The sequence below is a fragment of the Thamnophis sirtalis genome, unplaced genomic scaffold (assembly GCF_051295495.1).
Source record: "Thamnophis sirtalis isolate CommonGarterSnake01/CBP01778 unplaced genomic scaffold, rThaSir2_p1.2 scaffold_1, whole genome shotgun sequence".
In the NCBI taxonomy this organism is placed as follows: Eukaryota; Metazoa; Chordata; class Lepidosauria; order Squamata; family Natricidae; genus Thamnophis; species Thamnophis sirtalis.
The window spans coordinates 183804121-183830421 of NW_028261381.1; the positions used below are offsets into that span (position 1 = coordinate 183804121).

General features: G+C 64.1%; 3 protein-coding genes across 3 annotated transcripts; 1 reads left to right on the plus strand and 2 right to left on the minus strand.

The window, feature by feature from the left end:
- Window positions 1-1343: 1343 nt before the first annotated feature.
- Window positions 1344-3398, minus strand: SLC39A3 (solute carrier family 39 member 3). The gene is made up of 2 exons (XM_014061245.2): window positions 3177-3398; window positions 1344-2163 (listed from the first exon to the last, which is right to left on the minus strand). The coding sequence occupies exons 1-2, from the start codon at window positions 3381-3383 to the stop codon at window positions 1426-1428; spliced, it is 945 nt and encodes a 314-aa protein (XP_013916720.2). The 5' UTR covers window positions 3384-3398; the 3' UTR covers window positions 1344-1425.
- A 4104-nt stretch (window positions 3399-7502) lies between these two features.
- Window positions 7503-13468, minus strand: SGTA (small glutamine rich tetratricopeptide repeat co-chaperone alpha). The gene is given in 13 exon segments (XM_087703426.1): window positions 7503-7531; window positions 7534-7616; window positions 9000-9089; window positions 9827-9867; window positions 10147-10209; window positions 10326-10464; window positions 10874-10978; window positions 11136-11182; window positions 11184-11236; window positions 11932-12016; window positions 12857-12960; window positions 13077-13226; window positions 13381-13468. Coding segments are annotated over 12 exon segments (939 nt in total). The 5' UTR covers window positions 13177-13226; window positions 13381-13468.
- Window positions 13469-13763: 295 nt separating this feature from the next.
- THOP1 (thimet oligopeptidase 1) lies at window positions 13764-21992 on the plus strand. Its single transcript, XM_087703424.1, is given in 19 exon segments — window positions 13764-13943; window positions 14079-14276; window positions 14642-14794; window positions 15209-15312; window positions 15438-15540; window positions 16358-16518; window positions 16623-16757; window position 16953; window positions 17019-17385; window positions 19727-19895; window positions 19897-19929; window positions 20012-20095; window positions 20097-20151; window positions 20154-20177; window positions 20180-20197; window positions 20728-20823; window positions 20826-20855; window positions 21441-21577; window positions 21674-21992. Coding segments are annotated over 19 exon segments (2043 nt in total). The 5' UTR covers window positions 13764-13927; the 3' UTR covers window positions 21833-21992.
- The last annotated feature ends 4309 nt before the right edge of the window (window positions 21993-26301 follow it).

A 26301-nucleotide genomic window follows, 5' to 3' on the forward strand; every position in this document is an offset into this window, starting at 1 on the left:
TAATGCCCACGCACACACAAACCCACAAGCAGACCCCTTCTCTCCCCCCCCCACCACCTTTGAGGGCCTCAGGAAGCCTTGCCAGCAGCCAGGCTGATGCCACAATTGGGGAGGAAGGTGCCCACTCGTACCCAGCCAGCCAGGGGTGCAATTTTGGGTCCCAGCTGCAGCTGAGGGGGGAAAGGGGGAGGCGCCTCTCCCCTAACCGCATCCCCTCAGCCAAACGATCAGGAGTGTGGTGGGTGGTCCTCGGTTGTGCCTTCTCCCCCTCCCCCCGGCTCATGCAACCTCCTGGCCCCAACAGCCTCTGTCTGGTGCGCAGAGGGTCCAGCTCTGCTTTGCCTGAGGCTGCGAGGAGGAGGAGGATGGGCGCATTCTCCGGAGCCCAAGGGGAGGAAGGCCCGTCCTTGGGGTGATGGTAGCTGGGGGGGGTGTCCCTGAGCTAGAGCCCCGGCAGGCATTGGCAGTCTCTCCACTGCGGAAGCAGCAGAGGGAGGCCAGGCACAGGCCCCGCCCCGCCCTGATCGAGCGCCTGGGAGGAAGAAGCCAACCAGACAGACCGGCCAGAGGGCCAACACTCTGCCAGCAGAGGCGGCCACCCCGAGGGCGCCAGAGGGGACCCGCTGGTCCGCAAAGGAGACGGACCCATCCAGGCGGGCAGTTCCCGTGGCCTCTGCTGCAGACGGGCAAAGGGGAGGGCGACCTGGCAAGTATTTCAGCCCTCCTGCCCCATTCCGAGGAGCCCAAAGAGGCCCAGATGCGCCTGGAAATCTTTGCTCCTCAACCGTGTGGCTCAAATCTGGCCCAACGCGGGAGACGCTCTGATTCTCACACACAAAGCCAAACGAGGAGCTTCAAGTTGCATAAAACAAAAGTATTCCTGAAGTGGACAACTGGCCCCCGGGCCACCCCAGAGCAAGGAACCTGGCGGCTCCGAAGGGCAGGACGGACCTCTGCAAGTCAGGGATGACACCGGGCCTTGTGGGCAGCTCAGCCCTTTCCTAATTGAAGCCTTGGCAACCCCAGGTGCCAAATAAGCTCCTGGCAGGAGGAGGAGGAGGAGGAGACCAGCTTTCAGGAAATGAACCGGCAGCGCCTGGCGAAGACAAATGTTTCCCTTCAGTAAGAGGGCAGAGCCTCCCCCCAATCCGCCCCTTGTGCCTGCCAGAGGGCAAAGTGGCTCCATCAAGCGCCGTGCCAGGCTGTCTTCGAGGTCTTGGCCAAAAACCTCGGCTGAAGAGGACACCGCCTTCCCAGCTCTACCCCCCCCCCCAATGGATGTGAGGAAATGGCCAGGGAAGAGTCCAGCACTCGGGACAATGTGCCTCTTGGTGACCCCCCCCCCCACCGCCTGGCTCTCCTCCTCCGGGCACACACGCAGGGGGGGGGGTTCGGCCCGTTCCTGGGATGCCACATGGAGGCCCCTCACCACTTGAGGAAGACCAGGCCCGCCAAGGCCGCGTAACCCAGGACCAGGAAGAGGACTTTCAGCAGCCGGTCGTTCTTGTCCTCCAGCTCCTTGGCCAGGATCTCAAAGAAGGTGACGAAGAGGAAGGTGCCCCCGGCGATTCCTTGCAGGATGACCGAGGCCACGCTGCTGGCCACGTTCTGGGCGCTCTCGATGCCCATGCCGATGCCGATGCCCAGGGGGATCATCAGGCTGACGGCAGCGGCCAGCTTGGACGCCTCCTTGATCTTCAGCCCTGTTTTGGCCATGTTGATCCCCAGGGCCACGGCCACGAGAGTCTCGTGGATGGCCACCCCCAGGAAGAGGCTCATGACTTTGTCGCCCTCCTCCTGCAGGCCCAGGGCCAGGCCTTCAAAAACGGAGTGGGCAGACAAGGCAAAGACCAGGCTGAAGAGCCGCAGGGGGCTGGACCGCGAGAGCTCGTAGATGGCCAGCCCGTGGCTGTGGCAGCCACGGTCGGCCCGGGGGCCGTGCCCCCCCCAGGAAGGCTCGATGAAGGGGCTCTCGTACTCGGAGTCGCTGCCCACGTCTGAGCCGGCATTGAAGGTCTCCAGGTCAATGAAGGACGGCTTCTCCCTCCGGAAGGTCAAGACCAGCTGCTCCACAAACACCGTCAGGAAGAAGCCCAGCATCATGATGGTCTCTGCCAGGGGGTAGTCGGTGGTCACGTTCCCAAGTTTCAAAACCTCCTGGAGCTGCAAGACAGAAGCCGACCGTCCAGATTCTCTTCTGCTCTGGTGAGACCAGCCCTCTTATGGGGGAGGGGGGAGGGGGGGAGGGGGGGCCTGCATTCGGAACCGCTCCCCCTCCCTCTCCGCCTTTTCAGCTCTGCAGAAACCTTCAGCAAGAAGGGAGGCCGAGGACTGCCCAGGCTCCACTGAAACTTGGGAAGCAGTGGAGTTTAAAGACAAAGAGCTGAAAGGGACGGAAGAGACAGGAGATCATTCACTGGATTTCGCAGGATTCCTTTTCTATTAGGCCGAGGGAGGGATCTCTTCTCCTGGGTCTGGTCGAACGGGGAAGGTCTGGCGGGGGGGGGGGAGTGGGCTGCAGGCGCTCAAGCCAAACAGAGGGCCAACGGAGGGGAGAAGCGGGACATGAATGGGGTGGACAAGCGACTCAGCAGCCGTGGCTGTAGGGGCCCTTCAGTCCTCCCCCTCCTCCAGCGGACCCTGCGAGACCGTCGCTGTCGCCAGAAGGCGCGAGGCGAGTGGGGCCTCCGAGCTCTGATGGCAAAGACAAGGAGGGGAGAGCCGGGGAAGGAGGGGAGCGGCGGCGGGGGGGGGGGCGGTCAGGAGGAGACATCGGTAGACGTGCAAACGGGGCCCCGGGAGATCCCGGAAGCCAGAAATCCTTCAAAGGTAAATTTCCCAAATAGATGCTCGGAAGCCCAACGGTTGCAAGGCGGAGAGAGAGAGAGAGGAGGGGAAACCAGGGAGGAAAAGGTCCAGACCGATCCCGATCAAACGGACCAAGGCCAGCAAAACCAACGGCTGGAAAGCCGAGCAAGCGGGGAGCCCGGAGGCCTCCTGGGCTCCTTCCTGCCGCCCAACCGGTGCCTCACCGCAGGCGGACCCAGCTGAGGAAGGAGGGAGGGAGGCGGGCGGGCGGGCGGGCGGAGGAAACGCCGGGGAGGCCCCTCGGGGCGCCCCCTCCCTTGCCCGGGGCCAGACTAGATGACCCGGGGAACCCCCCTCCCCCGCCGTACCTTCTGGCGGACGGCCGGGAGCAGCGCGTTGAAGCAGGTGGCCAGGAAGACGCCGCCGCCCAGGGCGTTGCAGAGGCCGAGGGCCCGCCGGGAGCGCTGCGCCCGCTCGGGGTCCGCCTCCAGCACCTTCACCGGCAGCAGGGCGCCCGCCAGCATCAGCGCCAGCGTCCCCAGCAGGCACAGCACCTTCGCCGCCACCACCTCCATGGCCGCCCGAGGGAGCCGCCGCCGCCCTCCGATGACGTCACAGCGACGCTCGCGGGAGGGAAGCCCCTCCCCCGGTGCGCGCCGGAAAGGCGTCCGGGCGGAACGCCTTTCCCGCGAGGAGGTTCCGGAGCGCCAAGAACCACCCCCCCACGAGGGGGCGCTTGGGGGCGGCGAGCCCGAAGGCCGGTCGCTTCCGCGGGGCAATGCAGGGTCTGCAAAGGGGCCGCCCGGGCTCCTCGCGGAAATCGCACCTCCAGTCCCAGGATCTCAGTTGCAGCCCGGCAGCCTTCTTGCCGAGGTCGAAAAACGTGCCGGAGAACCCTCCTCCCCCTCCCCGGAGCTTGTCCCGGCGCTCTGGCCGGGTAGGAGAGTTGCGCAGAGGGCTGCTCCCCCCACCAAAAAAAACCCTTGGCAGCTCTCGGGCGGGGACAACCCCCGAGGTCCCCGCCCCACTCCCTCCCTTCCTCCCACAGACCAGAACACCCCCCCCCCCCCCCAGCCGTTTTGGAGGAGGCGAGGCACCCAACTCCCTTTGCCCTCCAGGTACCAGCCGACAGTGTCCAAAGAAGTTTATTTCCCTACATCAAAGAAAAGCCATTGCTGGAGACAAGAGGGTGATTCTTCAGCCCCTCCCTGCTTATTGGAAGCACCTCCCCCCCCCATCACTTACCTTTCTAGCCTGGCAGATTCCCCCTCCCGGCACCCACAGAAGGGGCCCCGGGTAGGACTCCACCCGCCACCTCCCTACTTGGTTGCCCTAAAATCTGCACCTGCCCCAGTGCCCAGCCGGCCCACAAGATGGCTTTTGCAGCCCCTGGCAAGGGCTGGATGAGAAATCAGAGGGGCACGTGACAAGGCTCTGCCCATGGCCGCCAGTGGGGCGGGCACACCTGGGCTGACAGGAGGGCATCAGAAGGCTCCAGGGCCCATTGCTCTTCTCTCCAGAGCCTTTGGCCGGCCAGCAAAGGGGCACCTGGTTGAGGGCAGGGCAGTCTCCAGGGGGCTTCTGGCAGATGGCACTTAAGGAAGGTGGCCCTCCTCCCCCCCCCCAAGGTCCTTGGGCTGCCACCTGGCCCATCCTGCTGGCTGGAGGGGATCTGGGAGATTCAAGAGGTTCAAATGAGAGCAGCCACAAACACCTTCCAGGAGGCACCTCTACAGGTGAGAGCCATGCTCTAGACACCCGATGCTGAGGGGAGTCCTGGCCACAAGGAGTCCTGGCTTCAGGGGGGAGATGCTTGGCTTGGCCCTATGCTGGTCATGCGGCCGAGGCTTCTTGGCACCCCTCATGCTGGGCAGGAAATGCCCTGTTAGCCAGTCCAGGCAGGCAGGCTCCCCAGGCCGCTATCGAGAGAAATGAATTTTTGAAAGAAGCCCCCGGCCTGATCACAGAAAAGTCACACCAGACTAGCCCCGATCCTTCTTAAAAACAAACGTCCCACTAAAAAGCAGAGGAGAGCCCTCCCGTCTTTCCCGGCCACCAATGCCAGCCCCACCAGCTCCCCTCCTGTCCAGTCAACTGGGCCTCTTCCCAAGAGGGGGGCCACCCAGCCTTGGTGAGCCAGGATCCAGCAGTGGTGACGAGGAGGAAATCCTGGCTGGGAAAAGGTGACTCTCCCTGCTGGAGGATGGCGCAGTCTTGGGTGTCTGTGTCTTCTTCTGAGCGACAGGAAAGGCCTGGTGTTGACAGCCCCACAGCTTGCCTTGGAGGTGGGGGTGGGGAGAGATGCCGATCTGTGGTCAGTAGCTCTCCTCCCCCCTGGCAAAGTCCACCAGAGAGTAAGGAGTGGGGGGAGGAGGAGGCAAGGGAGGGAAGCTATGCGAAACAGTCTCTAACATGCAGGCCGGATCAGGCTTGGCTCCCCCCCCCCCCCCCCACAATCCTTCCTGGGCTTTTCCAGCAGAGGAACAGCTGGGCTGGTGGCGGCAGCAGCTGGGAAGCTCTTCAGCTGGTCCTTCCCTTGGGGCAAAGGGGGTCTTCCTGACCAGGAGAAGAGTCCTCCTGAAAGATGGGAGACAAACATAAGCAGATCTTGTCCAGGAGCAGATGGCCTCCCCCCCCCAGCTCTGGTTGCTCCCCCAGCCTGGATAGGCTGCCATTCACCAAGGCGGCTTCCCTTTGCATTCCTGCCCTGAATGGGGGTTGGACGACGCCGGGGCCTTCAGCTGCCACCCAAGTCTGCCCACCTGGCATCCGTTCACTGGCCAGCTGTGGAGTTATGCAAACAGGTCCAGGGAGGCCCCTGGCCATTGCAGCTATGGAGCAACTGATCAAGGTGCCAGGTGGCCGCCCTCCCTGCCAGCCTCTCCACTCGGTGCCCCTTTCCTTGGCCCTTTTGCTCCCGAGGGATGATCTCCAACTTCATGGGGTCTCCCTCAGAGTCCTTGCATGGATTTCCCTTCAAGAGGCTTCCCCGCTTCCAGGGCAAGGGCCCCATTCCAGCCACTGGCCCTCTCTGGCTCCCTGCTCCTTCCCCCTCCCTATGCAAAAGTACCGTATTTTTCAGAGTATGAGACGCTGTGAAGTATAAGAGGCACCTAGCTTTTGGGGAGGAAAACGAGGGGAAAATATCTACCTCAACTTCCTTGCAACAAGCAGCACTGACAATGTACGCTGTTTGTAGTGTTTCATTTCAGACTACGCTTGTACAGAGGCTGTTGAAATTGGTGTGCATTCTGGAAGTATAGCTATTAAGTATAGCTATTCTCTGCTATTTAAAAGAAGATAGAACAGCACGGGGCCTCTTCAGATCAAGCATTTATCTTAAAAAGCTTCATTTTGTTAGGCTGTCTAGAACAATAATAAAGCAGCCTTTAAAAAAATAAGTCTAATAATTTGAACATTCTATAGCCGTGATGGTGGAATTGTGGCAGGCCACAGGTGGCACGTGGAGTAGGGCATGCCAGGCGTTGCCTTGTCAGCTCCAGCGCGCACTGCCCTGCTGACTTCAGTCTTCCTTTGAGGCCGTTTTTAGCTCTCCAGAGGCTTCAGGAGGCTTCCCTGAAGGCTCCGGAGGGCAAGAAATGGCCCTACAGACAAACCGGAAGTCACCGTTCCCGAATTTCTGGGCTCCCCGTAGGCCCATTTTTTTGCCTTCCAGAGGGCCTCGTGTGTGTGTGTGTGTGTGTGTGTGTGTGTGTGTGTGTGTGTGTGTGTGTATGTGCTGTTATCGCCCTCCGCAGGTTTCTAGACAGCCTCTGGAGCCTGGGGAGGGCAAAATAAGTGCGCCAAAGGCAGGCAGGGGGAGTGCTGGTCACGCGTGCCTGTGTGCTGGGTCATGCACATAGCGTTATAGGTGTGGCATGCCCATGCACGACCCCCCCTGCGCTCCTCCCGCTTTTGGCACGGGAGCCAAAAAGGCTAGCCGCCACTGTTCTATAGGCACTTATAGTTATTGACTTACCTCCTTGCAGCAAACAGCAAACAACTTGATTAGCACAAGGGAAAAAGAATCTGCCCCTGCCAGCGATTTGCCTCTTGGAGCAACCAGCAAGTTTCACTTCAGTTTCAGCCTGGGCCTTCCGGTCACCAGCTGTTCCAGGCTGCAGGGATTTTCCCCCTTTGCAATAAAGAGGCAAATTGCTGGGAGGCAGGGGCCAAAGGGTTGGGACCTGTGGGTGGGGCTAAATTCAGTGTATAAGACGCACCCAAAGTTTCACCCTCTTTTAGGGGGGAAGGTGCACCTTACACTCTGAAAATACGGTAAATGAGCCACAAAAACCGTGGGGGAGAAAGTGTCATTTGTGAAGGACCACAGAGAAAGAGTGGAAGAGACGCTGCCTAGTTAAAAAACCAGGCAGGCAAAGAAGCCGGAGCCTTCGGAAGAAACGCAGGGAAGACCAGCGCTAATGGGCCAGAAGTCAGAAGCGGCAGGGGGAAATTTGTGCCTTCAGACACTCAGTTCAAGCAGATTCAGCTGCTCTGGTTGTATTTCCCGCCTGGTTTCCCAGGGAGAGCCGAGCTGAATCCAGCAAGTGCAAAAGGGCCTTGTAACCGCTTGAGTTTCTTCCTAAGTTCTTCCTCTGCTAAGCCCCCCCCCCCACTTTCCTTGAGGCCACTCGCACCTCCCCTTAGGCAGACACAGATGCCCCCCCCCCCTCCCCTCACCGGCAGCTGCCTCATTCCTGCTGCTCTTCGTTGCTAGCGCGGGGGTCCGGCTCCGGATCTGGCTGCGCAGCTGTTCTATGAGCTCCGGATTTTGCTGCTGCATCTGCTGAGCGAACTGTTGGCCTCTGGACACCACAGGAGAGAAAACAGCCGTGTCAACCAGGGGCTGCGATGATTCCTATTGCACAGCACAGTAGCCGGGTGGGCACAGAACCGGCCCAAGAGCTGCTGGGGAAACACTTTGCAATGGCTCCAATTCGGGGAAGGGGCCGGGGTGGGGAGGCAGGAAGAGGAGGAGGAGGATAAAGTCTAGTGCTTCATAGATCTGACGATGCCATAAAAGTGGGGCGAGAGCTGTAGAAGATAGCAATGAAATGCGAAGCTTTCTTGGTGGGCAAGGTAAGCTGGGCAAAGGAAGAGGATGGCGTTTGCCAGGGACAAGGACAGCAGAGCTCTTCCCTTGGCAGACGGATCGGGTGGACGGGCAGAGGGGAAGGACCTCCAGGGGCCAAACAGGGCAGCAGCCAGCAGAGCCAGTTGGCTGCAACTGAGGCAAGCAGAAGTGTGTGTGTGGGGGGAGGGAGGGAGGGAGGGAAATAAGTGCTACACCATCACAGGGAGCCATCATTCTGCTGTATCAGTCCTTGCTCAGACCCCACCTCAAGAATTGGGCCACGTTCTGGATTCAAATCAACCGGGCCTGGCTCAGCAAAGCAGTGAGGGTTTGGGACAGGAAACCAAGTCCTGGGAGGAGCCATGGAGGAGTTGGGAGGTCCAGCCCTGAGACCAGAAGACAATTGGAAGGGGGGGGGGAGAAACACATGACAGAAGAGCTCCCCTGCCAGAAAGACGGAGGAGGAAGGCGGCGTCCGATGGCTAAGGGCCCCAGGAGAGTCCGGGCGGAGGGAGCCCATGACCCACAGAAGGGCTGGGAGGCTTTGACTGAGATCCTGAGGGACCCTCCCAACTGGGCAGGGGGGGGGGGGGAGGCAGGGGGGGGGCTCTGCTGTGCTGCCCTTTGTTTAGGGCACCAGCTGAGAGTGGGCTGGGACCCACACTGGCCGTTCCCCTGCCCTCTCCTCCCGCCCCCCTCCCAAAAGGAAGAGCCGGGTGCTTCTGCCCTCGGGCAGCTCCGAGGGATCCAGAGGGAGTCCGAAGGGCCAAGAGATGCTGGGGGGCTTCCCAGAACTTTCCCAGGGGGGCCGGAAAGGCAACCTCTTCGCTCACACAGGGCTGTTTGTGGCCACCAGCAGAGCTCGTGACAGAACCCTGAAAGTGGCTCTTTCAGGCTGCCTCTTTTTAGGGAGCTGTTTTGAGGGCCACCAGCCCAGTCAAGGGGCACTGAGCTCCCCCCACCCCCGACAGTTGCAGGAGGGGGCTAGAGGGGAAATCTCCCATGGGGCTCGGTGGGGAGGGGTCATCAGGGGAGGGACACCGGAGGAGCAAAGGAGGGGGGTCAGGCCAGCTGCTGCTCTCCAGGCTCCGAAGAAGCGCTCCCCCCTACTCACGCTTGGATGAGACTGGCGAGATCGTGGGGGGCAGTGCTGGCTCCCGGGGCGGCCATGGGGCTCTGGCTGCTGGAAATCATCCCGGACATGCTGCAAGAGAGGGGGAGGGGGATCCGTGACCATCCACCTGGGTCAGTCATGTGGTCAGGGAGAGGATCCCCAGCAGCACCCCAGCCAAGGGGTTGCTGAGGCCCAAACAATCCCACCGTGGGGCTGGAAATCCTTTCACCGGGCACAGGGCCTCTGGAAAGGCTACCTGGGGGTGGGGGAGGCAGAGGGTTCCCAGGAATCCACCCCACCTCCCGCCCCAAAGCCCCCGTTTGGATTGCTCAAGTCAAACCTCCCCAGGAAAGGCTCCCCCTCCCACCCCATGGATAACGGGGGTGGAATCTCCCCTCCCTCCCTCCCCTCCCAGGGCTGCAGTGTCTCCTGGGCGCTCCATTTTGGGGGTGGTCCCACAGAGCCCCTCCTTCTTCGGCAGGCAGCCATTTTAAGGAGAACTCAATTTTGGTTGCCGGCCTGCAGGAAACCAGGGTTGGCAGAGCAGAGCAAAGGGGTCGGCAGAGACACTAAACCGGAATCCAGCCCCATCTTAACTAGGATTCCTGGCTTTGAACTGCCTCCGGAGGAGGGGAAGGGAGTCTTGTTAAGGAAACCTTTCTTTAGGGAAAGCATTAACACCTGTCTGTCCTGGTGGGCTTCAGAGGGACCCTCCCCCCCCTCTGCTCCCAGCCCCTTTGAAGGTTCCCCTGCAGCCCTTGAACCGCCCCTCTCCCCCCCCAGCGGACCTTCCGGAAGGACAGAGAGGCCAAGCAGCCCTGCGGGACTCACGCTGCTGCACCTGCGGGTTGTTCATCAGGTTGGAGGCCTGTGGAGGGAGAGAAGGCAGGGAGGGAGGGAGGGAGGGAGGGAGATGGCTGACTCAGCAGAGCCGAACCATTCAGGCCCCCGTCAGAGAGCAGCCCGGAAGCCTCCCTGGCCTTTCCGACAGGACCACACTTCCAACATCCCCCCCCCCCCACACGGGCAGCTTCACTGGCCCTCGGCCTCACCTGGGCACCCGCCTCAGCCAGCCACCCTGAGGCCAGCCGGCGTGTGCAGCCCAGGCTCCCCCGCCCAGCCAAGCCCCTGGGGCTCCCTCGCTCACCATGCTCATGAAGCCGGGGTTGTTAAGCAGCCCAGCCAGGTCAAACCCTCCGGCGCTGCCCGTCTGTGGGGAAACAGGGAAAGGGGGCATCAGAGCGGAACCCCTGCCAGGCACCCGGGGGCAAAGGGGCTGAGCGCCATGGCCACCTTCCCCAGCCGGCCAGCCACCCAGCCGCTCACCGGGCTCGGGGCCTCCTTCATCTTCTGCTCGGTGACTTTCAGGTTGGACTTGTAGGTCTCGTTCTCCGGGTCCAGCTCCAGCGCCTTCCGGTAGTAGAAGATGGCTTCCGAGAGCTTGTTGAGGCTGGACAGGGCCAACCTGCGGAGGAAACGGAGGGTGGCGAAAGAGGCAGCCTCCCCCCCCTGCCCCCCTTGCCCCAGGGCCTCCTGCCGGCCAGAGCCCCAGAGCTCCCAGAGGCTCTTTGCTCCCTTCCCCTCCGGCCATCTTTGCTCGGTGAGTGGGGGCAGCCCCAAATGTTACCTGCCGCCTTTGCACAAGGATTCAACCGGTGCCCCTCCCACGCAAAGACCCACCAAACCCAAGGACGCCCCTCCCCGGGAGCCAGGGGGATTCGCTTTGGCGGGAGAAGAGAGGGGGGGCTCTCCGTGGCCTCTGAAGGAGAGGGGGGGGTCTCTCAGGAGGTCCGGGGGGGGGGCAGGAGCCTTTCTCCCTCCTGCTCGGAGCCCCTCCCCTGCCAGAGGCGAGGGCAGCGCTGGGACCCACGTACCCCATCCTGCCGTAGGCTTTGCTGTATTTGGGGTCGATGCCGATGGCTCTCTCACAGTCTCTCACCGCCCCGGCATAGTTCCCGAGTTTGCTGTAAGCGGCAGCCCTGAGGGGGGAGGAGCTCCTTGCGAGAGGGTCTCCCAGCTGGGCCCCAGGCAGCCCCAGGGCCCCCAGCCGCTTCAACACCCCCCCCTCCCACCGCCATTTGAGGCAGCCCGTTCCCGTGGAGGTGCTGGAGAAGTGGGGCAGGAACCCTCCCTCACCGGTTGCAGTAATAGACTGCGTTGGACGGGTTGAGTTCAATGGCCTTTTCCGTAGAACGAGACGGCGCTTTTAAAATTCTCCACTTTCATCTGCTCGTTTCCTGGAAAGAAGAAGCAGGGGGCGAGCTGCCTCATTTGGCCAGGGGGCAATCCTGCCCCCCCCCCGGGCCCCTTTCAGCATTGCCTGGTAGCCGCTCTGGGGAGCCTTCGCCCGGGTCTCGCCTGGGGGGGCCACTGCTGGCAAGCCGGGGCTCCTCCCTTCACCTCCCACAGCCAGTCGGCTTCCTTCCTTCAAAGGAAGCCCCCCCCCTCCCGCCCCCCAATCGCTGGAGGCACAGGAGGCACAGGGTAAGGATTGCAGCCTCCATCAGGGATTGTGGCCTCTCTTCTGCTGCAGTCAGCTGGAGCCCCCCCTCCTCCCCCCAAAGCTTTTAATGGGAGCATGGCTGGGGAGGGAGGGGGCTGCCACTCCGGAGGGCAAAGCAGCAGCAAGAAGCTTGGGCAGTTTGCTCAGGAGGGAGGGAGACAAGGCGGCCCCCTCCCCAGCAAGGCTTTGAAGATGCGGGCAGCCGCTGGCGTTTTCGCAGGGTTTCCGCCTTTAGGCGAGGAGCAAGAAAAGGAAGCGCTCGGCGTGTCTTCCTTGTTCTTTGGGGGCCTGACAATGACGTCCTCCCAGAATCCCCCCTGGTGCCCCCTGTCCAGGTGCTGGGGAGCCCCCTGCTGCCTGTGCCACCCCCCCCCCGGGTGCCGGGGACAAAGAGGGGGCTCCACCCCCCCCCACCCCCCAGAGGCTCACCTTCAGTTTTCAGCCTCTCGGCTTCAGCCGCCTCTTCTTCGGAAGGAGTGGTGGGCTCGGCAACGGGGCAACCCTGCAGCGGCTCCTGTGGCGGAGGAGGCATGGGGGGGGTGGGGGGGTGTTTGTGGTGCGTGAGGGATGCTCTGGCAAGCACGGGGCTTCCGGGCTCAGAGGGGCTACCCAAGAACGTCCGGCCAGAGAAGGGCCCGCGATGGCCTCCCCTGGCGGTCACCTCCCCTGCTGCTTCCCCTCCAAAGGTCCCTGCCAGTCTTCTTCAACGGCAACACTGGCCGGGGATGATGGGAACTGCTGCCTAACGCCCTAGAGGGCACCGGGTGAGGAAAGGCTGGGCCTCTCCCGGGGCAGCTGAGGAGCCAGCCTTGCACGCCCTCTTCCCGCCCTCTTCCTGCCTGGGAAGGTGGGAGCCGAGTGCCTGTGCCAGAGCTGGCGCCTGGGCTGCCTTGCTAGACCGGAAGAGCCGGTGGGGCCCTGGGAGGAGCAGCCCGTCAATCCCCGTCACAGGGCTTGGGAGGCTGGGAATAGGAGGGTCCTTGCGCAAGGCAGAGGCACCCAGCAACTACAGCTCCCTAATCAGGAACACGGATCTTCCTTGGCTTCTGACCTCCTTCCCCTTTCGCTGGAGTTTGCTCCCCAGATCCCCCAGGGCTCAGGAGTCTTAAGGAACCCCAAACGTGTCCCCCCTCCACCAGGCACTCCGTTCTGCCCCGGCCCCCCCCCTTTGACTGCACTGGGCGAGAGGTCAACTTCCATGGGCCGCAAGGGTCAAAAGTTGGGGGGCTCTCCGGCCGTCTCGTACCTCGGAGGGAAAACTACAAAAACCCCAAACGCGGAAGCAAAAGCCGGCCGGTTCCCCTTCCTGCCCGCGGACCTTTGACCGCCCCCCTCCCCCCCCCCAGGCGCTCACTTTGGCCGCGGCGGCTTCGAAGATCTCCGGGAGCTTCTGTGAGATGGCCAGGCCCCTGTCGTCCACCGAGACCCCGAAGGCCGTCTCCAGGCACTGGATGGCCACTGCGGGGGGGGGGGGGGGGGGACAGAGGGGAGGTCCCGTCAGGCGTCCGCCTGCCAAACCCCCCCTCCCCTCCCCCCACGGGGAAGCCCCCCTCCTTCCGCCCCCCCCTCATTACCTTCCAGGCTCTCCTGGGCGTCCGGGGAGAGGCCGCCGTGCTGCAGCTGCCCCTGCAGGAACTCGATGATGGCGAAGGCCAGGCGCTTCTGCTCCGCCATGCTGGCCCGGCTCTCCCTCTCCCTCTCCCTGGCGGCGGCGGCGGCGCTTCCTGCGGCGGGAGGGGGAGGTAGGGGGGGGTGTAAGGGAGACAGGCAGACACGGGGGGACCCCGCTGGGGCCAAGCGAAACGACACCCGGGAGGCCCCGCCCCACACCGGCCCCTCCCTTTTCGTCCCTCCCCCGCCCGGCCCGGCGCGGCTCACCCCGGCGGTCGCCGCAGCGCAGCGGCAGGATCGGCGGAGGCGGCGGCGGGCGTGCTCGGACCCTTGTCCGCCCTCCGGCCGACTGCGCAGGCGCGAGCGGGGCAGGCCGGGCCAGGGCACCGCGCCTGCGCGCCGGGGGGAGTTCCGCCAGTCGCCGGCCTCCAGGTCGCCTTCGCCGGAGCTAGGAAAGGGTAGAGGAGCCGCCGCTGCTTGACGGAGGTCGCTTCCGAGTCCCGCGCGCAGAGAGCGCGATGCGCTCCTCCCTCCCAGGTCCGCTTCGCTCGTGGAGCCCGGGCACGCGGGACCCGCCTTCCGCACGCGGGCGCCCACGAGGGGAGGGGCTCTCGGTGGCGCGCCCGGGGTCCGCGGGGGTGGGGGCTGGGACGCTGGCAGAGCGCCTGCCTCTCCCCTCGGAGCGCCGGGCCCACGGAACAGCCCACCACTGGACCGGATTGGGCGGGGGGAGGGCGGGGCGGGGGAGAGCTCCGCCCTCGAGGGGGAGGTCCCGGTCTGTCCGGCTCCCCTCGACCGAGAGCCAACACGCGGCATGGCTCCCCCGACGGGTAACTGCGGGCGGGCGCCTCCCTCCCCCTCCCCTCCCTCCCTCCCTCCCTCTGGGGCGGGGGTCCTTCTCGGCCGCCCAGGCGGGGAGGGGCCCGGGGGGGTCTCCGACGGCGCCCTCTTTCTCTCCCGGCCAGGAAGCGCCCCGGCCGGCCCGACGCCCCGCGGCAGCCGCCTGCGATGGGACCTGGGCGCCGAACAGATCAGCAGCGCCGCCGCCCAGCTGATCGCCCGCACCCGGCAGGTGTACGACGCCGTGGGGGCCCTCCAGCGCCCCGAGGTCTCCTACCAAAACACGCTGCGCGCCCTGGCAGCCGCCGAGCTGGACTACACAGGTGGGCGCGGGCAGAGCCCAGGCGGCGCGGAACACGGGTGGGCGCTGGTGGGCGCGGACAGGTGGGCCCGGCGGGGGGGGGGCGCTAGAGAGCGCGGCACACGAGTAGGCAGGGACAGGTAATCCGAGCGGGGGGCACCCAGATGGGCAGGGGGCGCTAGCGGGCAGGGACAGGGGAGCTAGGCGGGGAGCGCCAGGGAGCGCGGCACACAAGTGGGCCCGTGGGGCTAGTTGGCACAGACAGGTAAGCCGGGCAGGGGGCAGACAGGTGGGCCAGGGGCGCTGGTGGGTGGGGACAGGTAAGCTGGGTGGGGGTGCCGGCGGATCCCCCCCCCACTCAGCCTGAGTGCCCCTCCCCCCCTGCAGTGCAGCGGAATATGCTGGATTTCCCGCAACACGTCTCCCCCAACCGGGAGATCCGCACGGCCAGCACCGAGGCGGACAAGCAGCTCTCGGAGTTTGACGTGGAGACCAGCATGCGGCAGGACGTCTACCAGCGCATCACCTGGCTGCAGGTCGGTTGCCGTCTCTGCTGGTTCTGGGGCCCCCCTGGCCCTCCCCGGCCCAGGGCAGAATCAGGGATGGCCCAGACTGGCCCTGACAAAGCCGGACAGGGCGGTGTGTGCGGCCAGAAGGCTGAGCCAAGAGTCCTTGGCCAGCGGAGAAGGCGTAGTCGCCCCTCTCACAGCCGTCTCTGCGGGAGCCTGGCACCCCTGCCCCGATCTCCGTCCCAAGCGCCCCCCACCCTCCCATTCTCTGGGCCTCGTGGCTCTTTTAGCTGCGGCTCCTCCTCCTCCTCCTCAGCCTTTCTCATGCCCAGCGGCCATCGCAGCCCTGGACAGCTGGGGCCGGAGATTGGCAAGCACTCCAAGGGGCGGCCCTGGGCGGGTGGGGTCTCCTGCTCTGCCAGAAACCCCTTTCCTTCCCCAGGAGAAGCTGGACGGGCTTCCCTGAAGCCGGAAGCCAAGCGCTACTTGGAGAGGCTGGTCAAGCTGGGCCAACGGAGCGGCCTCCACCTGGCCGGGGAGGTGCAGGAGGTGAGGAGGCTGCCCACCCTCCGATCCCTGCAGGGAGGCTTTTAAGGCAGGGCGGCTGCTTTGGAAGCTTTCCTGGGGGGGAGGGGGGTGGGGGGGCCGCTCACGTCGTTTCCTCCCTTTCCCAGAAAATCAAGGAGATTAAGAAGAAGCTGAGTGTTCTCTGCATCGACTTCAGCAAAAACCTCAACGAAGACGCCACTTTCCTGGCTTTTACCCGGGAGGAGCTGGGTGAGGCTGCGGCGAGAGAGGCCTGGCGGCCATGGTGGGGAGGGGCCTGGCCGCGGCCATGGTGGGGTGCCACGTGTTCCCTCAGTGAGGGGCCGGGGGCCCCGTTGCAGCCGTCTCAGGGATAAGAGTTGGCCCAAGGAAGGCCCTCACAGGCTGAGCACGTCTGTCTGAAGCCAACAACGTCAATTGGGAAGCTTGTAAACTTCCACCGTCCAGCACTGATGAGGCTTATCTAGTTGGTCCTGAAACCGGCCTGGGGGGAAAAACAGGGGAGCTCAGAGAGCACCAGCCCCCCCCCCCCCCCGACTGAATCCTGAGCTACAGAGACTCTCTTCCTCAGAACCCCTCCCCCTCCCGCCCTCCCTCCTCTCCCTGGAGGTTGGACCCACTTCTTCCCCCCCCCCCCGAATCTCTTCCTCCTCTTCCCCCCCCCCCGGCTGCGGAGGGCGGGAGGGGGATTGCTGGGATGCCCTCTTGGCCCCTCCTCACCGCCTCTGCCCGGGAGCCCCTCCTGCCACGCTTGGAGCCCCCCTACAGCCGGGCTGCCTTTGCGAGTCCTCCCCCCTCTTCCCGCTCCTCCTCCTGCCCTGCCGTGCTGGCAGCCCCTCTTTCGGTCCCCCTCCCCTGACCTGGCGGCTGGAGGTCGGGGCCCAAAGTCACCCAGGGGGTGGGGGTTGGGGGGGGGCTGCGCCCATTCAGCGTGCAGGGGAAGAGGGGAAAGTTTGCCAGAGCCGTGCCAGCGCCCGTCTCGGGGGTTTCCCCAGGCGCCCTCGGCTGTCCGGGGCCCAGGCCGCCTAACAGGGCTCCTTCCCTTCAGGGGGGCTCCCCGAGGACTTCCTGAGCTCCCTGGAGAAGGCGGAGGACGGCAAGCTGAAGGTCACCCTCAAGTACCCCCACTACTTTCCCCTGATGAAGAAGTGCCACGTGCCTGAGACCCGGAGGCGGATGGAGGAGCGGTTCAACTCCCGCTGCAAGGAGGTATGGGGAGGGGGGCCCTCCCTGCACCTGCGCTGGTGGGCCAGAAGCCCCCCCCTCCCAGAGGCTGAACCTGCTCCCCCCTCCCCCCCCTCCGAATGGCACAGGAGAACTGCCGGATCCTCCAGCAACTGGTAGAGCTGCGGGCCCAGAAGTCGGCGCTCCTGGGGTTTGAGACCCACGCGGCCTTTGTGCTGGAGATGAACATGGCCAAGGAGTGCAAGACGGTGGCCTCCTTCTGGGTGAGGCGTGGGGGAGTCTGGAGGGCACCAGCCAGGAGCCGTCAGCCGAGAGATGGGAGGGGAGCCTCGGCATCTTCTGGCTGCTGAGGGACCGAGGGCTCCGTCCTCCAGAGAGGCCTGAGCTCCCCCGGCTGCTGGGGGGTGGGCTGGGGCAGGGGGCACAGGGGAGATGTGTTATAGGTTGAAATTCGGAAGGGTTGGGGGCCGGGCCTTGGCGCCGGTGGGTGGGCGGTCTCTGCTCACCTCCTGGGCTCCCTGCAGACGAGTTGGCGGCCAAGCTGAAGCCGCTGGGCGAGAAGGAGCGAGCGGTCATCCTGGGCCTGAAGCAGAGGGAGTGTGAGCAGCGGGCGCTGCCCTTCGACGGGCGCATCAACGCCTGGGACATGCGCTACTACATGAACCAGGTGGAAGAGACCCAGTACAGCGTGGACCAGAACCTGCTGAAGGAGTTCTTCCCCATGCAAGTGGTGACGGACGGCCTGCTGGGCATCTACCAGGAGCTGCTGGGGCTGACGTTCCGCCGGGAGGAGGATGCCCGGGCCTGGCACGAGGATGTCCAGCTCTACACCGTGCAGGACCTGGCCTCCGGAGAGACCCTTGGCCAGTTCTACCTGGACCTTTACCCGCGGTGAGCCTGGGGGGGGGGGGGGCGGGGCAGGCGGTGGGACGCGATCCGCTCTGGGCTGCTGGGCCGCCTTCAACGCGGAGCCTCTGGGGTTCCCTGCAGAGCTCCGGCTGCCCCTTTCCAAATTCAGGGCGCTGTTTGCCGATCAGGAGTTCGTTCCCCTCGGGCCCTGGCCTGGGAAGCGGAGGAGCGGGCAGAGACAGGCGATGCTTTGAGAGCTCCTTGTGAAACCGAGGGGCCGGGGCCTCCTTTGGCCACAGAGGGCAGAGGCCGGCTGGCTTTCTCGGTTTGTGGCACCCCCAACATCTCAGCAGTCGCACCTGGGCTGGTGGAATCTGGCAGACGCCGAATGTCGTTGTGTTTCCCTTGTGAGTTAAAAAGACCCTGCAGAGCCTCCCCCCCTCTGTCTCTGCTGACCGGTCCTCACTGGTGCCCTCCAAGCCTCACCCACCCCTCACCCAGGGAGGCTGCCACCGCCTTGCAGGTTGCTTCAGTGCCCTGGGGGGCACACAGTCCGGGAGTCAGGGCTTCGAATGGAAAGGTTGGAAAAAGGAGAGAGAAATTGACAAAATCTCAAATCGCTTTGATTTCTTTTCAGGAGGGTCAGTCTCCCACCTTCTGTTTTCAAGCCTCCCACTGGGGTCTCCGTGGCCCCTGCGGCTGAGTCCTGGTCCTCCTCCGCTTCTCTCTCCCTCCCCCTTTCCCAGCAAAGCCGGGCCTTCTTCGCCCAAAGGAGGAGGGTGGGTGGGGGAGGCCCCCCAGGGAGAGCTCCGGGTTGGGTGTAGGAAGGCCCCTGTGCAGCCGCAGCGGCCTCCGTCCTCTTCCTCTCCCTCCTCTCCCCGGAGGGCCAGGGGGGACCTTCCCAATCGGGGTCTTTGCAGGGAAGGAGGGCTCTGCCCGCGGCTGTTTATCTGCCTCGGCTGTCCGTGGCAGAAGCCCTGCGCCTTGGGGTCACTTCCCTGGGGCTGCTGAGGCTGCTGGCTCTTCCCGTGGACCTTTGGGGTGGGGGGGGGTCTTCTGCTCTTGGCCTTCCTGCTGGCCCCGTGCGGCTTCGGCCATTGGGTCCTGAGAGCCCAGCGCAAGTCTCTCCCCCCCCCCGTTTCCAAGCCCTGCTCGCCTTCTCCCAGTCCCAGCTTCCTTGGCAAGCTGTTCCACACAGCGGGTGACAAAAGAAAGGGAGGGGATGTCACCTTGTCTCTCCCCCCCCTCCGGCCTGGAGCGTCACCACGTTCCGGCCACCCTGAGGCTTCCTGGCCTGCCCTTTGGGGTCTACCAGGACAAGGAGATGCCCGTTCCCTGAAGGCCATTCCAACACAAAGGCCTCCCTAGGCCCCTTGAAGCCTGTGGGGATTTCCTTCTGGCCTTCCCTGACCTTTTCAGCCACCCAGCAGGTGGCAGCAGCAATGCCCCCCCTCTCTGCCCCTCGACCTTCCCCTAAGGCCGGCTGGAGCGCCTGGCATCTTTTCTCCCATGTCAGACGCTGATCTGGGGAAAGGAAGGACGTTGTATGATCGTTTGCACGTTCTGTGGAATTCCTGTGTGTGTGTGTGTGTGTGTGTGTGTGTGTGTGTGTGTGTGTTGTGTTGGAGTATAGGTTGACCCCTCGCATAGGCTGCCGGCTGAGCTGTTCTCGGCATTGCTGGCCTAAAGAGCCGGCTGGTTCTTCTGCGCTTGCTGGCGTCTCCGTCCTTCCTGCAGCCCAGGGACTTGGTGGGGCCCCCGGGGGCTGCTTTCCCTTCTGGCAGGCGGGCAAGGACCTCGTGGAGGTTCTGGCTTCGTCTTCCTCCCCCCCCCAGGGAGGAAGGAGTCCTGGGCAGAACCGCTTCCTGCCTCACCTGGGAGCCTCACCTGCTCTTTCTTGAACGCAGGAGTGAGGCCAGCAGGGAAACGGTGGGAGCAACAGACGCCGAGGCCAAATTCATCCGCAGCCTTTTTTTATAGCACCCCTGGGAAAAGGTTTATAGCAAAGCAAAACAATATTCATCATCCAAGGCTTATTTTCAGAAACAGCCCTTCGCTTTTTCAAAGGCTGCGTATGGGTAGCAACCATTTTTTGGGGGGGAGGAATCAGCACACCGTTCCAGTGTTTCAAAAATAACCAGCTAACAGAAGGGACCTTTTGAGGTCTTCTAGCCCAGCCTGCTGCTCAGGCAAGAGACCGCGTGTCATTCCAGACAGATGGCTGTCCAGCCTCTCCTGAAAAGCCTCCGGGGGGGGTTCCAGCAGAGCAGGCTCTGGCAGGGGGAGCCTTGGGGGGGGGGCGAAAGGGGCGGCTGTGAGTCTTTGGAAACCGTCGTCCGCTTCGGGGCTGCTCTGACCTCCTTTTGGCTCCTGTCTGCACCAGGGAGGGCAAATACGGGCACGCGGCCTGCTTTGGGCTGCAGCCCGGCTGCCTCTTGCCGGACGGCAGCCGCCAGACCGCCGTGGCCGCCATGGTGGCTAACTTCACCAAGCCGACGCAGGAGGTGCCTTCCCTGCTGCAGCACGACGAGGTGGAGACCTACTTCCACGAGTTTCGGCCACGTCATGCACCAGCTGTGCTCCCAGGTGAGGCGCAGGCCGCGGGGAGGGGGAGTCCCGTCCTGCCCCGAGGCTGCCCCCCTGACCCTCCTCCCCCCCCCACTCCCAGGCCGACTTTGCCATGTTCAGCGGGACCCACGTGGAGCGAGACTTCGTGGAGGCCCCGTCGCAGATGCTGGAGAACTGGGTGTGGGGAGAAGGTGCCCCTGCAGCGCATGGCCAGGCACTACAAGACGGCCGAGCGCATCCCTCCGAACTGCTGGAGAAGCTCATCCGCTCCGCCAGGCCAACACCGGTGAGCGGCCGCCGGGTCTGTGGAGGGAGGGAGCGGGCTTGGTGGGGAAGGGGCCGCTCTCCGCTTGGGCAGCTCTGGGCTCCAGGGCCGTGGGAGGGAGAGATAGCGGCAGAGAGCCCGAATTGCCCCCCACGAGCCACTCGAGTGTTTGCAGCCTCTCTGTAGGCCGGGCCCCACTTGGGCTCTGCCCCAGCTGTCCTGCAGAGCCACGGGGAGGACGGGGGCTGGGCCGAAGGGCCCCAATGGGCAGAAGTCACCCGACTTGAGCCGGGTGCCCCATTCAACCAAGAGGCTGCCTGGGGGGGGGGGGGCTGGGGGGATCTGCAAAGACCCTTCCTCCTCAGCTGCACTGCAGCACAAGGGATGCCTCCCACAGCACCAGTGAAGTCTTGCCACCCCACAGGGCACAGCCCTCCTCAGCTGGGAGGGCACCGGCCGCTGTTGGCCCAGAGAGGGGGGGGGCGTGGACCATCTGGGGAGCCTAGGGGAGCCCTGCGGCCAACGCCCTCTTTTCCCCCTTGGCTTCTCAGGGCTCTTCAACCTGCGGCAGATCGTCTTGGCCAAGGTCGATCAGGCGCTTCACAGGCAGCCGAAAGCGGATCCCGCCGAGGAATACGCCCGGCTCTGCGAGAGATCCTGGGGGTCCCAGCCACGCCGGGTGAGAGGCAGGGAGAAGAGGCCGCAGGCAGCCGGGCATGCTCAGAGCACTTGCCCTTCCCCCTCGCCCCCCCCCCGCTTTGGGGGGATTTGGGAAGCAGGCTGGCATCATCGTCCCCCTGGCGAATTCGGCCTTGCTGAGCAAGGCCCTTGCTGGAGGCCTGCCCCCTTTGGCCAGCTCTGCCCCCCCAAGGCCCCTGCCGGCCTCCAAGGACTGGAGGGGGCAGACGGGGGCTTGTCAGGTTACCACCCCAAAGTCACTCAGGGGGCAGCCCCCTCCCTGGAACAGGCCAGAGTTTGCTGGGACCACCCGTTTCTCTCCTTGCAGAGAGGCTCAGCAGGCGAATCCATGAGGGCGGTCGGTGTGTGTGTGTGTGTGTGTGTGTGTTGTAGGGGGGCGCTTTCCGCCAGGAGGTCTGGTTGTGGGGGCCCCACTGGGTGGCCCCTTCCTCGGGCCCGTCTAAAGCAAAGCCGCCCTCTGGGGGGAGCCGGGGGGAGGAAGCCTCCCGGTCCCAGGGGAGGGGTTGGCGCCTTTTCCCCCAATGCTGAGCTGGGCCTGAGGCTGCCCTCTTTCCCTCGGCCTCAGGTACCAACATGCCGGCCACCTTCGGCCACTTGGCAGGAGGCTACGACGCCCAATACTACGGCTACCTGTGGAGCGAGGTTTACTCCATGGACATGTTCTACACCCGCTTCAAGCAGGAGGGAGTCATGAACTCTAAGGTACGGAAAGCCCTCCCTCGCAGCTGGGGAAGACCCCCCCCCCTCCTGCCTGCCGAGGGGAGGACCCCCAGACGGAACCCCTCTTGCTCTCCGCAGGTGGGGCTGGACTACCGGAACTGCATCCTGCGGCCAGGCGGGTCAGTGGACGCGGCGGAGATGCTGCTCCAGTTCCTCGGAAGGTCCCCCACCCAGGACGCCTTCCTGGAAAGCAAGGGGCTGGCCGTGGCCCCCGGCCCCCTGCCCTCGGCGTGCTGAGCGCCTGCTGCCCCTCCGTGGGACAGCCGGGGACGTGGCCCTCTCCCGGGGGCTGCCCCTGTGGTAGATTTAGTGGTGTGCTTGGATTGAAGCTGCCCCCCCTCCCACTCGTGTCACAGGGAGGTGGGGGAAGCATGATTAAACGGCTTTCTCACCCGCATTCTGTGGTGGCAGTACTGAAAGGGGCGCTGGGGGCTGTCGGCATGCGAGGGGTGGACGGAAGGCGCCTCACTTCAGACCAGCAGCTTCTGGGGAGAATTTCTGCTCTTTCCACGGGGGAAGGGCGGCGTTTGGGGTGCCCTGGGATCTTGCCCCTCTGAGCCAGGGGTCTGCCCCCACCTCAGGCCAGCTTCAACCTGGTTTCCCTGGGGCTCTGTGGGTTCCCAGGTGGGAGGGAGTCTCTCCTGAGGGGCGCAGAGCCCTCCGGGAACAGGAGGCAGCCCCACGGCCTGTGATGCTCGCCTGGGAAGGGCCAAGGGGGACAGTGGGAGCGAGGGGCGGTTTTGCAAGGGCTGGCATTTTCCTTCTGCCCGGACAGGCCTGATCTTTGGATGAGTCCAGCAGTTCCCACCTGTCCGACAGCCGCAGGGCAGATGCTGGCCAGGGCGCCCGGCGTGAGGCTGTGGCCGTGTGAAGCCAGACTCGGAGGGAGGGAGGGGGTCCACTTTGGGCCGGTGGGGATCTCAGCTGCAGGCAGTCGGTCTTTGGTGCCTCAGCCGCTGCCCCGGTTGCCGTCCTGGAGGGGGGAGGGCAGAGAGGCCCCCCTGGGGGCCCGTGAGAGGCTCCAGGGCACCCTGCCAGCCTGCCTGCCTGCCTTTGCCTCCCTCCTGGGCCTCCGTGGCCTGGGGCAGACTCGGCCTCTTCCTGTTGCAAACGGCTGCTGGCTGGGCTCTGCTGCTGTCCTTTGGGGCTCGGGGGGCGGGGGGTCCTGCTGGCTGCTGTGGCAGTGGGGCCTCCCAAGAGGCCTGCCTTGCATGGGAGCAGCCCAGTGGACAGAAGGAGGGGGGGGGCTCGGCTCATCTGCCCCTCCCTCTTCGCCTCACAATCGGTCACCTTCACAGAAGGAAGAGAAATCCGGTGCCTGGCACCAACCAGGAGTCCCCCTTCCAGGCAGCTGTTTTGGGGAGAGGCAGGAAGGAATGGCTGACCCAGATTGGGTCCTGCAGAACGGAAAGTGGCTGCCAGGGAAATGGGCAAACCCGGCTGGGCCTTCCTCGGGTCGTGCGAGGGGTCTGGATTCAGCCCCCCCCCCAGTTGCACATCGGCTTCCATCATGAATGGATTTCCCAGAGGACCCAGCGGGCCCCAACCGCCGCTTTCCGTGCCCAGAGCATGATGGTAACTTAAGGAGTCCTGGATCTCGTCTGAGATACACCTTGTCCTAGGGGGCCTCTTTCTCAGGGTGGGGGAGGGGTAACATCTGGCAAGGGGTGCAGTGGGCCAGCGGTCTTGGAAGCTCAGTTCTGGGTGGCTCACACCACGAAGGCCTTGCTCCAGTCTCAGAGAATGGCAGCAGAGCTCAAATGCCCCGGAGGATGAACAGGTCAGCAAATAGTCCATTCAGTGCCCCTCCAGCCCCTCCTCCAGGGAACCATCTTGTCCTTAAGGCTTCGCAGACGCTTCCAGTTGGGGTGCCAGGAGGGGTCTCTGGTTAACTTTGCTGGCGCTCCGGAGGGGCTGCAGAGGAGGGTCTCGCCAGCTGACCCCCTGGAGCAAAACCAAAAGGAGATTTGGCGTGGGGGGTGTGGCCCCCTCCCCCAGCCAGGTGCAGTCAGTGGATTGTCAACCAGCCAAATTACCAGCCAAAGTGTCGGTTTCCAGCACCATCTTTTCAACCCTGGAAAGTCTTTTGTCCTGCTGGTTCCAGACGTTCTAAATGGCAACATGGCTCTTTGAGGAAACCCAGGCTGCCTCCCCTGGGAGGTATCATTCCCACATTCCCACTCACGCCCTCGTCACCTCAAGGCTGGACTACTGTAACGCGCTCTACATGGGGCTGCCCTTGAAGAGTGTTTGAAGACTTCAGCTGGTCCAGAATGCAGCCGCGCGAGCGATTGTGGGTGCGCCTCGGTACACCCACGTTACATCTATCCTCCGCGAGCTGCACTGGCTGCCCATTGGTCTCCGGACGCGGCTTCAAGGTGCTAGTCGTTACTTTTAAAGCCCTACATGGTATCGGACCTGGCTACCTGAGAGACCGCCTCCTGCCAGTTACCTCCCAGAGACCTATAAGATCCCACAGATTGGGTCTCCTCCGGATTCCATCTGCCAGCCAATGTCGGCTGGTGACTCCCCGGGGGAGGGCCTTCTCTGTAGCTGCTCCGGCCCTATGGAACGATCTCCCCGTGGAGATCCGGACCCTTACTACCCTTCTGGCCTTCCGCAAAGTGACCAAGACCTGGCTGTTCCGGCAGGCCTGGGGCTGTTGAACTATCCAGCCCCATCCTAAGTTATGAATGTTGTGGAATTTTTAATTTTTTTTATTTTTTGTATGTCCCCCCCCCCTTTTACCTGTAAGCCGCCCTGAGCCTCTTTGAGAGTGGGCGGCATACAAACTAATTAAATAAATTAAATAAATAAACATTAATCCCAAAGAACTTGGCTTGGTGGAGCCCAGCCCTCCAACCCCTCCCCCGCTCCACCTCTCTTCTCTGGCTTCATCTGTGAGGTCAGGAAGTTGGGCTGGTTCGCTCCATGACGTCTCTTGGGCCCATGGCTGAGGTGCAGACTTTGGAGTCCCAATGAGTGCCAGGCTCTTCCAGGTTCAACAAGCGATCAACCTCTTGGAACGGCCTTTGGGAATTGTGGGTGCTCCAATACGGGAGGCTTTTAAGAAGAGGCTGGACGGCCACTTGTCTGAAAAGGTCTCCTGCTTGAGCAGGGGGGGGGGGTTGGACTAGAAGACCTCCGAGGTCCCTTCCCACTCTCTTTTTCTGTTAAATGACACCTGCAGGTCAGGCTGCCCTGGTGGAGTAGTGGCCTCTTTTTGGGGGTCAAGGTTTTCAAATGGAATCCCACACTTGGAATCCTGAGTCCAGTTTTGGTCACCAGGATGTAGAAAACCGGTTGAGAAGAGCAACAAGAACGATTGGGGGACTGGAGGCTAAAACATTTAAAAGCCGCTTCCAGGAATCGAGCATGGCTAATCTGGAGAAGACAAAGGACCAGAAGTAGCCCGCAGCCCTGCCCTCTAACCACTGCGCCCCCGCGGCTCTTGCGCTGCAGTAGCATTTGGCTGGGTTTTTCAGAGCGATCCTATAAAGACCGCTGGATTTCCAGCATCCAACACCTTTTATGCAAGGCGGAGGGGGTCTCCGGGCCTCCGCCGGCCCCTCCCCTCCAGGGGGAGCCGCCGATGAAGGGCGAGAGGCCGGGCTAATTTTAACCTGGGCTAATTTCAGCCGTTTATTTTGGGGGCGCATCCAGGCAGATCAAGTTCTGCGATGCCTGTCTGGTCCTCGGGGCCTGGAAGAGCTCGGCAGCCCGGTGGCGGCCCCATGGCGACGGCGCTTCGGCGGCAACCTGGAGCGCGACGGCGCCGCCGCCGACCGGGGGGTGGGGGCGCGGTTTCCCAAAGCAGCGCCGTCCGCCCCCCCCCCTCACCCCCTGGATCTGTAGCCGAAGAAAGGCCTGAGCCGCCGCTTGAGCTAGCGAGGCCTCCGGGCTGGGAAGAGCACAGCGCCTTCCCGTCCTGCGGGGGGGGACCAAGGCTCGTCCCTCGCTCTGGCGAAGGCAGGCGGGCAGCTGCGACCCCCAGCCCCGCTCCTGCAACTCCGGGGCTCTTCCCGGCCTGGCCTCCGCTCCCAGGCTGCGAGGGGCGCTCCGTAGTTCTGGTGGAGGACGGGCCCCGATGGCTCCTGCTGGATCTAGACTACGTGCCCCATCTGCGCGCCAGCCAGGATCCGGAGCGCTGGGCTGGGCAGGCGGGCGGGGGTCTAGCGGGAAAGGCGGCCTTCCTCGGCCGGCCTGGGAGAGCGCGGGCGGGGCTGCTCCAGCCGACTGCGAGCCCAGTGCGCGTTGCCGGACCTGAGCAGCGGCATTTCTCTCGCCGCGCCGGTGCCTGCCGTCTCCCTGCCTGCGATTTAAATAGCAGCGTCCAAATTAGCCGTGTGCGCCGCTGGGGCTCCGAGTGGGGCTCGGCCACCTGCTGCCCTTTCCCCCCACCGAGGCCCTGGGGACTGGCGGCGGCGGCAGCTGCTTTGCTCTCCCACATCTGGGAGAAGCCGGGCGGGAGGCCACTAGCGGCGAGGCGGCCCTTCGGCGGCTCTGTCTTTGGAGCCTTTTCCCCCCCCCAGGGAAATGGGGGCGGGGGGGGGAGAGAGGCTGCTAGGAAAACCCCTGAAGGGTTTCTAAGCGAAGCGCCCCTCCCGCCGCTTCCCCACCGCAGCGCAAACTACCCGATGACGTCATCTGGTGAAGAGGACCGAAGGGGGGGCGGGGGGCTCCTGCTGGCTCCGTCTCCAGAGGGA